This window comes from Podarcis erhardii, assembly GCF_964252035.2.
Source record: "Podarcis erhardii genome assembly, chromosome: 5".
Classification (NCBI taxonomy): Eukaryota; Metazoa; Chordata; class Lepidosauria; order Squamata; family Lacertidae; genus Podarcis; species Podarcis erhardii.
The window spans coordinates 79,398,627-79,414,387 of record NC_138509.1 but is presented as its reverse complement, the minus strand read 5'-3'; the positions used below and the strand labels follow the sequence as shown (position 1 = coordinate 79,414,387).

Genomic DNA, 15,761 nt, shown 5'->3' with positions numbered 1-15,761 from the left:
TAAAATTGCAATATTGCTTTATTGAAACAATAGAGCTTCTGAGACTTCCTAAGGGATATGGTTCTGTAAATTTAGCACTTTCAGCAAGGTAATTGTGTCATCTCATATTTATCAATTGACAGAACTTATTTATTTATTTATTTATTTTAAAGCTTAAACATGAAGAGAAAACCCAGGAAATGCTTTGGGTAAAATAGAAAAATTAAACACGTTTGTTCCATTTTACAAGTCAGCTATTTTTAATCATGAAATGGTCCAGCCGTTTTGTTCTGTTCTTCATTATGACTAACAGCTGTTTCAAAAGCAAATCTATTTTGTGTGTACCAGTGCCTCAATTTACAGCACATTATAAAGGAAAACAAAAAAACAAACAGTCAAGAAATATTCCAACATATACATTATACTTCTGTTTCCACTCTCTATTACAGTCAAAGGAATTGGTTTCACAGAGTTCCTGGCCATTACTTATATGATTCACACTTAAATCAATTTGTCATCCATTTGAGCAATATTTTAGTTTTTTTCATCAACAAGTATGCAACAAGTATGTACATCTACAAATCCTTTGTAGATTAACTTGCTTTATATATCGTTTGTATCGAGCAAATAGTTTTAGCCTTCTTTTTAAAAAGGCTATATTTTATTATTCAATACTTCTACAGTCATCTCTGATGAACCTTTGAAGATATAAAAAGAATATTCTCCAAACTATGAACTTTATAGCCAATAGAAAACCCAGAAAAAAACAGCTTAAGCTTTGTAAATCTAATCAGAACTGAAGACAGCATCACAGAGTGCAGATGAGAGTTCAAGTGGTAGTTATCAAATAATACTTTTATCACAACTCAGCATATCTCCCCCCTTGACAATTTCTCCTTTCACATGACGTGATTATTGCTATAGAAAACATTTTCTTGTGAACCTTATATACAAGTGAGAAGATGTGTTCCACTTTTTGTGAGGTAACTGTACTTGATTGCCATGAATGATCAAAATTGCTGTCAGGGAATCACTCATTATCCTGAAAATGGGAAGCAATTTTATGCCAAGAGTATCACGTTATTATTTACTCCAATTAAGGGAACACCATATAGAACTTTAATTAAACCTTTTCCCCAATTTACATCATTTGTAGCTTGCCCCTGAAATTATATCAAGCAGCATAATTTACCTCTCAAATAATGCAGATAGCCTTCAATAACTACAGGTCTCGTTTTGTTCTCATTTAGTACAATTCAAATAAGTGAAAGGTGGATGCTTAACCTATAGCAACTCCACAGACTCTGCTATCTCGGGTGCAGGCACAACTCAGGATATGCTTCCAAATCTATAGGAATTCCCTCTGCAAAATCACATCGGTGATGAGTGTCCAAGAATTCAACACAACAAGTTTAATACAAATGTGTTTAAGTGCAAAAAAGTAATGCTGAGCACTTCTTTCATTCTCAGAGTATGCTGAAATTTCTTTTAAGGTTTCTCATTTTTTAGGAAAGTTTTAGTTCAAGCTTTGCTATTGATTCTGGGTTTTAGTTTAATTAGCCATTCACAACATTTACTCTACAGCATCAGACATTTGTTTAAATGCATAGCCTTTATTTTTCTTGGCACCCTGTATAAACAGTAATACAGAACTGGAAAACATAAAAAGCCTCACTGGCTAATTTCCTGTGCATGTTCTGCAAGCCAGACACCTTTTTTCTAGAAGTATCCCCTCCCTAACATTGTCTAGAGACAGTTAATAAACGTTCTCTGTTAACAGGCTTTTCATTTATGCGGTGGCAAACCAAAAATAAATGGAAATGATAAATACAAGTTTTAGCCACTAAATATCCTCTCATTAACTATCATACACATATAGTATTAAAGTAGCATCATTTTATTCGTCCCACCTAGCCAATAGGGATGGATCAAAATTAAGGCAAACAAAATCAGTTTATTGTAAACAATGAATGAAAACTAAAAGTACTTAGTGAGAGCGCCAAGGATTTTTCATTCAAGTAAACAGGTCTGATTATTCATATGAACTGAACTACAAGATATTAATACAACAATATCACCATGTTAGAATATGCCCAGGGCGGGGGGTGGAGACTAGAGTGTCTCAAACCCTATGAAGTTTACTAACAGACCCAAAACCCAGCCAACACCATGCCTTCAACATCAGCTTGATCTACAGAAATCAACAGGTGCAACTCTTTGCTGTTAGAGATCAGCATTATCACCTAACAAATGCCTGCAAATCAAGCTGCTTTTAAAGGTGCAGGAGGGACCAATAAAAATGTCATCCCTATATTCTACCAGCCAAATCTAAATGAAGTTACTGGAGCTCAACCAACAGAACACACAAACAACCTGCAATCTCAGCACATACTGCCTACCTGCAGAACATATTAAACGAGTGGCCACAGGGAAGCAATGTGTAACCCAATTTCCTGCCAAAGTCACTAGTTAAATATGTTTAAACTGGATGTTATCTAGTTTAGGTCCATGAATTCAATCAGAGTATTGCTGATTTAACTAGTTTATGAATATCATTGATAGGCTGCAATCTTAAAATCCAATTGGGAGCAGTCCAGGAGTTCTCCCTATTATTGTAAAAACAAACAGATGGCTATAAATATAGTTTTAAGGTTGCAGAAGGATCCCTGAAATCCACAAACTACTTAAACAGCTATAAATCGAAGTACTGGGATCTTAAGGTGTTGGCAATTTCGGTTATACATTGCTTAACAATGGGCCACTTTGTTCTTCAGAAGGAGAGGAATATAGATCAAGGGCAGACTAAGAATGTTTTTCTCTCTGTTGATTTTAAAACCTCTTCCAACCCTATGATCCTAACTCTGTTTCCCTGGAAGTAGGTCCCACTAATTTCAGTGGCATTTACTCCCAAGTAAGTGTGCTTAAGAGTTGTGTAAACTTCCTTCTCAAACAGGCTTAACATTTATTTACACTCAGAAAAGAGCTTTAAAAGAAAAACAGTACACCGTAAATCACAGATTCACTTGGAATCAAGAATTAATATCCATTTCAGAAAGAATTGACCTCTTGAAATAACCAGTAAAACTGAGACAGCATCAAGAGTATGACACTAGCCTGCCACACCTTTTGAAGGTATTTTAATATCATGAGAGATGTACAAAATACATCCAACAACATACTATAACAGTGCCCCTTTCTTATGTGATATACATTGTATTGTACATCCTTAAGGCACTAAAGAGAAGATTCCCTCTTAATAATGAGAATTGCAAAAATCGCGTTACCAGTTGTAGGAGATTCCAGGCAGCAGCCAGGAATGATTGAATGACTTACATTAGAACTATATGAATGTCCTAAAACAATGAAAGTACAGACAATCTTTCACCATTTCTTTTCAAAAGGCACCACATCTTTTGCCTGGTCCTCTTTGGGCCTCATAAAAGAAAAAAAACAGCAATTCTTGAGAAACAGCGTATTTGCTTTTTCAAGCAAGCTGAATTCACTGGCCTTATATGTGCTGCTAATCTTTTGGAAGCCCGTTCTTCAGTACTAGTCAATATGCCTGCCTACCACTCTACCAGGTGTGATCAACCTAAGTGCCTAGCGAGCTGCTTCTCTCATACAAATGCTGTCCTGAAGAAACCACTTCTATCTGCAAATCAAGTGCCTTGAAGTCAAGTGTGCACATTAAACGAAAAGAAAAAAGCTAAATTTTCACCATTATAAAAATATTCCTCTTATAAATCTTTAAAGCTTGTAGAAGCCAGGAAAATACATTTGAGAGAATCTTTTGATACTCATTGTTTTCTCCCATAAAGCGTAGTTATGGTCAGCAATTAAAAGGGGCTGCGGAAAATGTATCAGATTGATTGTTCTCTCTACAGCTTATTTTACCATATACATTCAATGTTTACATTTAAATCAACATGTTATGGTTTCATAAAAGTTTCGTTTCGAGATAATGTTAAAGAAATCAATCAGAAGACAAAAGGCAGGCGCTGCAAGTTAGCACAACAGCTCTGTAATTTTAAAGTGCTGTTTCGAGTATGATTATTCATTTTTAACTTAAGGAAATGTTGTTGGTGTGTGTGCTTTTTAAACTGATCCATATACTACTTTCCTGGCTTGGTTTTTTTGGAAAGTCATTTGGCATAAAATGGCCATGTTTTCCCTACATAGATGTATTTATTCTTTTGCGTACTCATTATGGGATAAAACCATAACAACTTTTGTCAGTGTTTTCCTATGAACTGGTTCTCCTGCATTTCCATGAAGATGCCCTCTCGTTCTGCAGCTTTTTGAATTTGGGACCGAGAAACAACCACCAAACAAATCCCAAAGCCACGCATATTAAGGATTCCACGTAATAACCATCCAAGGTAATAATACAAGATCCACCTTCTTTTGTACAAAGCTGCAAGAGACAATGAGAGAAGGGCGTCAAAAGATGTTATATGGATCTATGTATTAACAGAATAAGTTAAAATGCATTGATGAAGCATTCTAGATGAACACACTGCTTTTATCCTTAAAAATATAGTATGTTGGGTGATATCTAACTAAGTGGTACCCCCACTAAAATCAGTGGGTGTTACAAAGTCCATTGATTGCAATGGGTCTGCTCAGAGTATGACTAACTTTGGTTACCACCCATTAATAATAATTTTCTATTACAGGTAACTCGCAACTTGTGTACATTTAAATTGTGCGGATTTGGCTTTACATACTTGGCAAAAAACATTTTTTTTAAAAAAAATAAGGGGGTGGGCATCTAAGGGAAAAAAGACTTTTCCCCCAGATGCCCACCCTTTTTTTAATTAAAAGTCTATACTTTTGTAGGGAGTAATGCAGCTGCCTTAAGCTTCATAATGCCCCATCAGTGATGCCTACTGGAGGAAGACAATCGAATCATGTGGGTTGTAGCCAAAGCTGAAGGAACAATAATTCTTTCAAGATGATCTTATAAAAGCATTCTGGAAAAGTCTTACAACTTTGCTATCAGACTACTATGTGGCTAAAATTACACTGTTCAAACCCCATAAGGTGAATAAAGCGAAGGTCTTGCATAGCTAACACAGGAAGTGCAAATTATCTCACTTGATAATACGCAAGAGCAAAAGCTATTCCTAATATGCTTTTTAAATGGGGAGGAAATATCAGTGCAGAAAGTTAGTGCCAGTGCATCAAGACTAGTATTGGAATGAAAGCATCTCTTATAAGAAACTTACTTCTGCAGCAGCTGCAGTCCCACAGTTATGTCCTTGAGCTCCGACACACTCCTTCACTGTAAGTGGATCCACAAGCCAAAGAGCTACTGTTGCCGGCCAGTTTCCTCCCAAATTCGACACTGTATTAAGTAGCGTCATGTATGTTCCGCCTATGAGTGGGTCACTAACTTTGGCATTGAAAGCCATTATAGCAACATACATGCTGTACAGCGTAACCTGGGGGAAAGACAGATGAACACAAAGAGAATTACGCAAGAGAGCAGCTTCAAGTAGCAACTGCTATTTTAGTGAAATGTCTTATGGAACACTGTGGAGCTGCCTTTTAACATGAAATGTAGTCAAAAGATGCCAGCTGTTGAGAGCTGCTGGGTCTTGGAAGACCAAAGATTCCCACTTTTACATATCTTGTAGGAAGAAACAAAAACAGTGTTTTTGCAACAAAATAACTCTCTAACAGAAGATTTCAGTAAGCAAAACACTTACATAGTGCGGTGGAAGAGCTGAGGAAAAATTCACATCTGGCAATCTGTATACTCCTAAGCTTGGTTTGGTCAGAATACAGTTTACACTTCCAGAGTTAATGCTAAACACATTACTTCTGGTAAATGAGCCACCACAGCTGCCAGAGAGCCGCGAAAGTCCCTGGCTTTATAAACTCATCTACCCATGTAATACCTGAAACTAAAGGGGCACATTGGTTGACAGATGTAAAATATACTGACATTATTTTCAGCTCTCTTACCCCCACTATATTTAAAATGGAAAAGAAAAAAACTGGTCCATTCTTCTATAGTACTAACAGTATCAGTAAAGACTTGTAGATAGCAGACAAATGTGTTTTAGGAAATTGAATAGACCTTAAGTGGTGACAAAGCCTAAGCTCAATACATTGTTCATATATATATATATATATATATCAAAGCCTTGTATCTACACAGACTACTCAAATACATACACACACAGCAACTTATTACCTGATGCAAAGCATAACTCAGAAGCAATATAATATAGTAATAGATGGGAAATCCTCCTTCGTATTTTACTTTGGGAGTCCACCAAACCAAGAAAGCAAATTCCAACCCAAACAGTAACCTGTAGGGAAAAGATAAGGGAAACACCTTGAATACCCCAAACTCCTCATCATGTCTGCATTAAACCAATACGAGCTAGGAAGGCAACCAAAAATTTTTGACAAGGGGTAGACCTGAGGCACGGCAGAGTCAGATTATGAGCCAGTGGTGATTCACTGGCCAGTTTCTGGTGGGCTACCTAACAGATGCAGATTTTGATGAATGCTGATCTAGGTGAACCTTGGGTTGATTCAGTAATGCACCTTAAACAAGGTCTGCTTTGCACATGACAATAAGCAACTGTGCAAATGTGCTGGCTCGCACACACTTTGCTCCTCCCTGGGCCTTTTAACATCAGCAGATGGCAGCTAAATTAAGGTTTTGCTTACCAAATCATGGTTAAGATGTCTCCCCCTTGACCATGATCTGCAACTTAGCAAGTAGATTTCAGGAATTCTAGTTAAAAAGAGGCAGGCCATGCAAGACTGAAATCAGCCCCTTTGATACTAAGCTGCCTAACCTTGGGGTAGTCAACATGGTCCCCTCTAGATGGGCATTCCAAGGCCCATCAGCCTCAGCCAGCCACTGATGAGGGGCGATGGAGGGGTTCCAATCCAAAGCATATGGAGAATACTACGTTGGCTACTCCTACATAACCCATTGTTTCCCATCCATATAAGCTGGAAGGAAATGAGTGGTCCATGAGACACATTCTGTGGTCTTCATGGAAATGAAAGGCCCCCAAATGCCACAAAAGATAATAAACACATCTAAAAACAATTCCTATACAGATGCAGACTGGGAAATATCTCTACTTAAAAGACTTGTTGAAAGAAGAAGGTCTTCAGCAGGTGTCAAAATGTCTACAGAGGTGGCACCTATCTAATATTTAGCAGGAGAGCATTCCAAATGGCATGTGGCACAACACTTAAGGCCCAGTTTCAACATCACACAGAATGCGGACCTCCCTATAAGATGGTATCTGCAGGATCCCTTCTCCTGCAGAGCACAGTAACTCATTGAGTATCTAAAGACTGATTTAGGTATCCTGATTCCAAGCTGCCCAGGGTTTTATACATCAGAACCAATACCTTGAACTTAGCCTTGTCCATAGGGGGAAAGTCATCTAATGAAAGCTAAGTGTGGAAAGGAAAACACCAGTTCTGACACAAGTGGAATTTTAACCAAGCACAGCTCTTGTAAAGGATAATTCAGCAAAGCTACAGCACTTCATTATAAATTGCGTAGCGAACAAGAGCGGGGGATTTCGAACCAATAACCACGGCAAAGCTTTCCAAGTAAAAGCCCAACATGCACATCTCATTGCTTTTAATGGTTACAAAATTATAGGTATGAGCTTTCGTGTGCATGCACACTTCTTCAGATACTTCTTCAGAGCATCTGAAGAAGTGTGCATGCACACGAAAGCTCATACCTAGAACTAACTCAGTTGGTCTTTAAGGTGCTACTGGAAGGAATTTTTTTATTTTGTTTTGACCATGGCAGACCAACACGGCTACCTATCTGTAACTACAAAATTATAGTTTCACATTAACAGAGTTGTGTATTATCAGGTTTAACTATTAAGAGGCTTTTTACCTGAAAGGCATAGCTTTGTAAAATGTGTTCAGGGGCTGTGGACCTGCTGTGTATTTGCTGATAATCAGAGGCAATATGATCTGCAGTGGAACCATTGGAACAGCAAGAAGAGCCAAGTGTTCTTTAGGTACTCCTTCTTCTACCAGTTTGAGGCCTGTGACTGCATCCGCTGCCGAGAATCCGATCTGCAACATAAAAACCTTTTACAATCTTACACACATACAACAAGGTTTTCCTGCTGTACTGATATGTAGTAACTTATTCATGGTCACCCATCCCTGGACTTTCTGAAACTTGATCCAGATCCAAGCTCCCAACACTGTGGTCCAGAATAGCAAATCAGTATTTAAGAAGAAGACCGTGAAAGGGAACTTGTGGTCCTCCAGACAACTCAATTCATCCCTGATCATTGGTCATGTTGACTGAGGTTTATGGGAGTTGGCACCCAACGATTCCACAGGTTCTCAACCCCACCTTTGGCTTAGACCAGTGGTTCCCAAACATTTTTTTCCCATGGACCACTTGAAAACTGCTGAGTGTCTTGCAGACCACTTAATGATTTTTTCTGCTCACTACAGCAATTGTAATGCACTGTACTGGATGATGTATGATTTTAATTGTATTTTTATTGCTTCTTTTTCTCTTATATTGTTCAGTTATTGAATGCAGATAGTAATAAAATAGAATGCAATATAAGAAATAAAAAGAAACAATCAAAATACAGCTAAAAATCAATATTACATGCCACATACTACCTGAATGAAGCTTGCAGACCACAGGTGGTTCATGGACCAGTTTGGGAATCACTAGCTTAGACAAATTAAAGCGTGCTCCTCCGCTTATAGAACATTACGCAAAATCCATGGACATTTAGACATTATGCAAAATCCATGGTTTGCTTTTTTGCCTGAGCCTGTGTCAGTTTATAAACCATGGTTTGTGGTGGGCCATCAAAGTAGAGTATGAAACCTTGATTTGAGATTGCAGCTTCTTGAACAATTGGAATCATTCCAACATTTGACAGGAAGCAACACAGCTGATAGCCATATCAGGGCAAATATGGGAGATTATACAAAAATAATTACAGTGGTACCTTGGGTTACAAACTTAATTCGTTCTGGAGGTCCGTTCTTAACCCAAAACCATTCTTAACCTGAGACGCGCTTTTACCAATGGGGCCTCCCGCTGCCGCTGTGCAATTTCTGTTCTCATCCTGGGGCAAAGTTCGCAACCCGGAACAACTACAGTTAGCGGAGTTTGTAAGCCGAAGTGTTTGTAACCCGAGGTACCACTGTATTGGATCAATAATCTTGCAGTGCTAGCATGGCTTCATAAATATAGCCCATGTAACAATTGAAAGAGGCAGTGTTTACATTAAACAAGTAGGAACTGCAACAAAATGTTACAGTGTGAACGACTCTTGTCCAGGGTTCCAGTGGTCTAATAATACCTTCTTCCGGGATATTTAACGGAGCTTCCCCTTGCATGCCAATACTTCCCTCTTTCAGCTATGATAGTCACTGAGAAACAATCCTGTTGGCTTTCAGGAGCGGAGTTTGTTTTTAGAACAAACTCGTTCAACAACTGTTTTTTTAATCCAGCTTCCTGGCAGAGAGGCTTCGGTAGCGTATTGTTTATGCAGTCTTGCAAATTACAAAAAGTTTTAAAGAAAGAACCCTAGGAAAAGTTGAATGATCGTGCTGTAGTTTAATAAGCTGAGACATGCTCAAGCCTTCTGCCTGTGAGTTTTGTTGCTGTGCTACCAATTCCCTCCCTGGCATGCTGCAATATGCCACAATGCCAGCAAGTAACCAGAGTTAAATCAGAACCAGAAAGGGGGGAGGAGCTGTGGTGACTAGGTTCAGAACAAAGAACTCGAAACTGTAGTAATCATGGTTTTTTCTGATTCAGACGTAAGAGGAAATTATGGTTAATTGAGGACTTCTAGAATCCATTGCAGCACACTATGGGGCCATCGTCATAATCCTCTTTTATATCCCTGCTGATTAGGTTAAGATATGACTGCTCAATTGCAGCCATCAGGGAGCCAATGACAACGGCTCTGTTCCTCTCTCAACTGACTGCATTCAATGAGCTCTCAATCAAAGAAAGAGCAGCCCTCTGGAGACTGAGCATGAGGCTCCCTCTTTCCCCTCCCATGTCAGAGAATGGTGTAGAAAAATACAAAAAAGTAACAGCACAGTCAGCATTACAGAGCTAACAAGGCTCATGTTCTCTGTTAGCAGCAGAAGAAAACAAAAGTGGGAGCTTGCCATCCCCTGGAATGCCAATTCTGAAGAGTCCAATAGTTTAAACACCTCAGCCACTGAGAAATGCAATCTTGTTGTCATTTCATTGGAACTCCCTGCCTATTGACATCAGTGGTTTTGACACTAGCTGAAAGCATTTTTGTTTAGGCAAGCTTATCCAGACATGCAGAAGGTTGACGTGTATTTTAATCTGGTTCATTCCTTCTCAATTTATTCCCACATCAACCCTGTAAAGTAGGTTAGGCTGAGAGGTAGCGACTGCCAGAAGGTCACTCAGTGAGCTTCCTGGCCATGTGGGGATTTGAACTCTATTCTCCCAGATCCTAGTCCAACACTCTGAGCCATTACACCACATTGGCTTCCCCCTCTGAACTTCCTGACAGTAAGAGCTGTTCGACAGTGGAATTTGCTGCCAAGGAGTGTGGTGGAGTCTCCTTCTTTGGAGATCTTTAAGCAGAGGCTTGACAACCATATGTCAGGAGTGCTCTGATGGTGTTTCCTGCTTGGCAAGGGGTTGGACTCGATGGCCCTTGTGGTCTCTTCCAACTCTATGATTCTATTCTGTTCTATGATTCTCTGCACACAAAGTAATGTCTGTATAGGGCTTCCAATCTATTGCTCCTACAGAAAGTGCATACTTAAGATGACACACATACAGTGGTGCCTCGCAAGACGAAAATAATCCGTTCCGCGAGTCTCTTCGTCTTGCGGTTTTTTCATCTTGCGAAGCATCCCTATTAGCGGCTTAGCGGATTAGCGCTATTAGCGGCTTAGCGGATAAACGGCTTAGCGGCTAAGAAAAAGGGGGGAAGCGAAAAAGTTGCAAGACTCGCAAGACGTTTTTGTCTTGCGAAGCAAGCCCATAGGGAAATTCGTCTTGCGAAGCGCCTCAAAAAATGGAAAACCCTTTCATCTAGCGGGTTTTTCGTCTTGCGAGGCATTCGTCTTGCGGGGCACCACTGTATTGCTTTGTAACAACTCAGCTACAATGCTATCTCATAACTTACACGGTTCAGGACCACAATACCTTAAGGACCACCTCTCCCCATATAAACTGATCTAGACCTTGTGCTTGTCCTTCTCTATGTCCCCACTCCTGAGAGGTTTAGAGACTTACAACATGAGAATGGGCCTTTTCTGTGATGGTTCCCTCAACTGTGAAACACTCTCCCCACAGAGGCTCACCTGGTGCCAGCATTACATGTCTTTAGGTGCCAGGTGAAAACATTCCTCTTTACCAGGGTGTTTGGCCATTAAACAATCTGCGGCAGAGGGGACGGACTGTTATCATGATTATTTTATTGTTATGCTGTCTATTATTATGTTCAGTATTATGCTTTTATTATTATGCTCCATAAATTATGTTCTTAATCTTGTACACCACCCTGGGATCTTTGGTTAAAGGGTGGTATATAAATTAAATAAATAAATAAATAGCTAGCTAGCTATAGTAGCTCTCTTCTCAATTAATATGTTTTCTGGCATAGTAGCTCGTAAGACTGGCATATAGGTCCATGAATAACAGGAACTTATAAAAATGAGGCACATTCCCAAATGATAATTGCAAATCATGTACTCACTTTTGCTGTTAAAATCAGGGCACAAAATGTAAGGACTGCTGGCATTTTTACTATTGAGAAGAGCAGCTTGTACGTATCCATGATGCCTTTTGTTTCTTCTTTTGATGGGTGTCTTTCCCTATCTTCTTTTTTCAAGAGTGCGACCAAGGTGGTAGTGATTAAGAAAACAGCACCCCAGTAAAATAGGAAATCTGAAGGGGAAATGAAACCTTTTCCATTATGAAGACACTTGATGCTAATAACATACTATTTAAAACCAACACTAAGACTAGCTGCAACCTTCATAAAACAATTAACATACCATCCAATAAGAAAAATAGATTTCACAAAACCAATTACTGGTAATTTATGCTGGATTATTAACTCATCCAAATAAATAAGGGGCTCCACAGGAGCAAGCAGTCTACATAGTGCGGCCTTAATCTTTACCAGAAGAAAAGATGTCAGATTAATCCCTGTAGGAATGGATTTGGAGACCACAATGTGAATAAGCAAATTAAGTTAAGAATAATGAAATTTAAGAACTCATTTAAGCAAATACTCTTATCCCCAACCTCAAGAACCCTACTTAACAAACTGGAAGCACTGTGATAAATTAAAACATGCATGCACAAAGCAAGATATATAAGTAGCCAATCTGAAATCACTGGGATCTCTGTTGCCTCTTTGTTGTGTCTATCTGATATAACACTAGCCCATAACTTCCATACAGATGCTCTTGTTGTCAAGATCAGTAGAGGGGGCCTCCTTGGTAGTCCCACTGCCCTCAAAAGTTCAAGCTGTGCTGTGGGAGAGGGAATTCTTTGTGGTAGTTCCTAGGTTGTGGAATTCCCTCCCCACAGAAGTACATCTGGTACCTTCATTATATTATATATATTGTATTAATCACTTTTTTCAGAAACATACACAATTTCCAACATACTGTATGTGAAAGACACACCTCTTTGCTCTGGTCTCTGGCAATTGAGACGTGTTTTCAGGAACCACCCTATTCCTGTGACTACAATTGCTTCTAAACTGTTTTTAATACCATATGATTACACCTTACATTTCAATTGTGTGCTTTCAACCTTATGCAAAACCTTATGGTGGCAGGAAAGCAGACGTGTGAAAGTAATGCCTCTCTTCCCATTCTTGAAGAGAGTTCTGAAAAAACTAGTTTTGACAGATCTTTACCAATTCTGCTTCTAGTTGTAAACCTATACTATAACTCAGGCCTGTCCAACCGGTTGATCACGATCTACTGGTAGATCACGGGATGCCCATGGTCGTCCCTTGTCAATCACAGGCTCCTGACACCCCCCCCAAAAAAGGGGGGAAAAGCTCAAGAACTTTGGCTCCCCCTCCCCCCAAAAAGCTCAACAACTCTGGTCAAACCAATGGGTAGATCTCTGCCAGTTTGTTATAGTGTGAGTAGATGGCAGTCTCTTGGAAGTTGGATGTGCCTGCTATAATTGTTCATTTTGCTTTGGGTCTTTTCACCATAGGTATCTGAAGGATGTTACCTCTCATTATTATTAATGTTAGCAACATGGATGAGGACAACTAGCTTAGTTTAGCTTATTAATTAATTAAGATGACATGGCAGCTCCATTTTCAAGCAAAGTAATCTGGGCAAACTGTGTAAATGCAGAATTGCTATCTAGCATGAACCAGCAAATACCAAAACTTCTGTAAGATAACACTGCATTTTCACTAAGTGTGCTAATATAGCAGCATGTGTTCTTCCAGGTTTCACCCACCCATCCACCAGCTTTTTATCAAAAGAGTGTATCAAGGTCAGACAGTTCCTAAACAAATGTGAACCTTCAAAGTTGGGCAGCTGATATATCAATCTGGAATAGAAAATCCACACAGGTACTGTAATTCTTTTTGCAGTTCTATAAGAGGGGTGTAAATGAAATGTTCCATTGTAGACTAATCCATCACCACTTCTTACCACACGACACATGAACAATTGTCAACCTGAAGAGGACACAGAAGCTTGGGGGGGGGGGGAGAGATAAAAGGGGATCTTGGGATCTCTGCATCATTACATTCATTTCAACAATTTATACCTGAAAGTGTTACAATTCCTCTGGGTTGAGGCTGAAAACGCAAATACTTGTTGCAGAAGGAGGCCGATTCAAGAGCCAAGAACAAGACATTTCCCAAGAAGTAGCCAGCTGTCTGTCCCACAGAGTTACAAGTGGAAGCATAGCCCACATTCTCCCGAGACAACATAGTCAATGCCCAGCCATCTACAGCTATGTCCTGAGTGGCTGCCAGAAACTCAAACAAGAAGAAGGTCACTGTAAGAGCCACCACATCTGGGCTTTTGCCATCCTCCTCCCCAAGCAAGGAGTCCACCTGCCTGGAAAGGTACATCATAAAAAGCCCCAAGGTGTACTGAGTGGGCACAAGCCACGACTTGCGCCGGCCAAAGCTCTTGAAGTACACGGCATCCACCAGGGGGGCCCACAGCAGCTTCAAGCTGAAAGGCCAGAAGACGAAGCTGAAGAAAGCCTGGTCCGTGTAGCTGACGTTCTTGCTTTGCAAGATGAGCGGGATGCTGCCCGCCAGCCCCAGCGGGATGCCCTGCAGCACGTAGAGGAAGAGGAGCAGCAAGATGCTGCCCAGCTCGGCTCGGTAGCCCCGGGGTGTCCCCAGCGGCGTGACGCTCGGCTCTTGGAGAAGCGCCTCTCGGTCATCTCCCACTTCGGCGCGACCATCCCCGCAGAAGTCCGGGGGCGGCAGCTCCCTCTTCAGCATATCCACCGAGTTCTGGTAGGAGCCCGGCCGGCGCTGCCGGCTGCTGTCTTTGTAGGAGATGGTGGGGGACATGTCGCACACGTAGTCCAGCGCCGTCGTCCTCGGGACCGGGGAGCCTTTCCCCCGCCGCGGCGGCGGCGGCGGCAGCAGCAGGGCAGCTCAAGGGAGGCTTCCAGCTCCGCCCCGCCTGGAACAGGGGCCCGGCCTTCCCTCCTCCGCCGCCTCCCACCTGGGCCTAACCAGCTCCAGGTCAGAGGGGTCCCCTCACACCCGCTGGAAGGACGGAGAAGTCGAGGACGCTTCAGGCTCGTCAGCGGGAAGGCACGGGCCTCCTCGCGGAGCTTCCCCACCAAAACAAAGCCGTAGCTTCTTCCTCGTCGACAAAACACCAATTTCCCTTCTCCCGGCCCCCAAAAGTCCGTTAGGAAGCAAGGAAGGGAAATAAATCCCGGCCCACCCCCCAGGCCCACCCCAACCCCACTTTCTACCCGGCACGGTCCGGCGCGTCAAAGTTCCCCGGCTGGAAACACAACCCGGCTCGCAAAGGTACCGCCAAGGCAGCCGAAGAGCTCTGAGCAGCCGTGGTCCTATCTGACTGGAGGAGCAGGCGAGCTACGTCACCGGGAAGCCATCCTATCGAGGGGAAGAGGGAAGAAGAAGGGATAGGGAAAGAACTATAGAGCCGGCTCGATGGAAGGGCAGGGCAGAGAGGCGGAAAAAGATCCGTGAAGGGTAGAGCGGCTTTTTGGAGGCCGGAAGTGAAGAGCCGCGTGCTTTCTTTGCGCGGCTGCAGGGGTTGCGTTGCATTGTGTGCGCCTGCTTCAAACCGAGAGTCTGTTAAGTTTTGCAACTGATACATCACTGATGCCTGCAAACACCTAAGCACCCCCCATTAACCCTAACCATGCCTCCCCAAGAAATAAGTTCTGTGAAGTGCCATTGCCCTTCCCTCTTCTGTCAAATAGGTGTATAGGGCTGTAGCTGGCTTACCTGGGAGCAACCAGGAAAATTCAGTAGTTCTGAGAAGACATGGTTAGCTAGGGTTGCCCGCCTCTCCTGTGTTGTCCCATATTCCAATGCAAAATGCTACGTCCTGTATTGATACAGTTTTGTATTGCAGGTTTCTGCCAAAGGATCCTCTCTTAAATGCATGTGTTTGGAAGGGCGTGTGAAACACGGGCTTAGCCAGGATTTTTGTTAGGGGGTGCAGGACCTCAGTTTAGTATTTTTATTGATATCTCTTGATTTAGGGGAGGGAAACTGCCCCCCCACGCCCGTGGTGTG

General features: G+C 41.5%; 1 protein-coding gene across 1 annotated transcript; it reads right to left on the bottom strand.

Moving 5' to 3' along the window:
* On the bottom strand, positions 1-15,084 carry SLC33A1 (solute carrier family 33 member 1). The gene is made up of 6 exons (XM_081862539.1): positions 13,784-15,084; positions 11,727-11,917; positions 7,877-8,061; positions 6,182-6,299; positions 5,208-5,423; positions 1-4,393 (listed from the first exon to the last, which is right to left on the bottom strand). Exons 1-6 carry the CDS (start codon positions 14,547-14,549, stop codon positions 4,223-4,225), a joined length of 1,647 nt encoding a protein of 548 aa, XP_081718665.1. The 5' UTR covers positions 14,550-15,084; the 3' UTR covers positions 1-4,222.
* Positions 15,085-15,761: the final 677 nt, after the last annotated feature.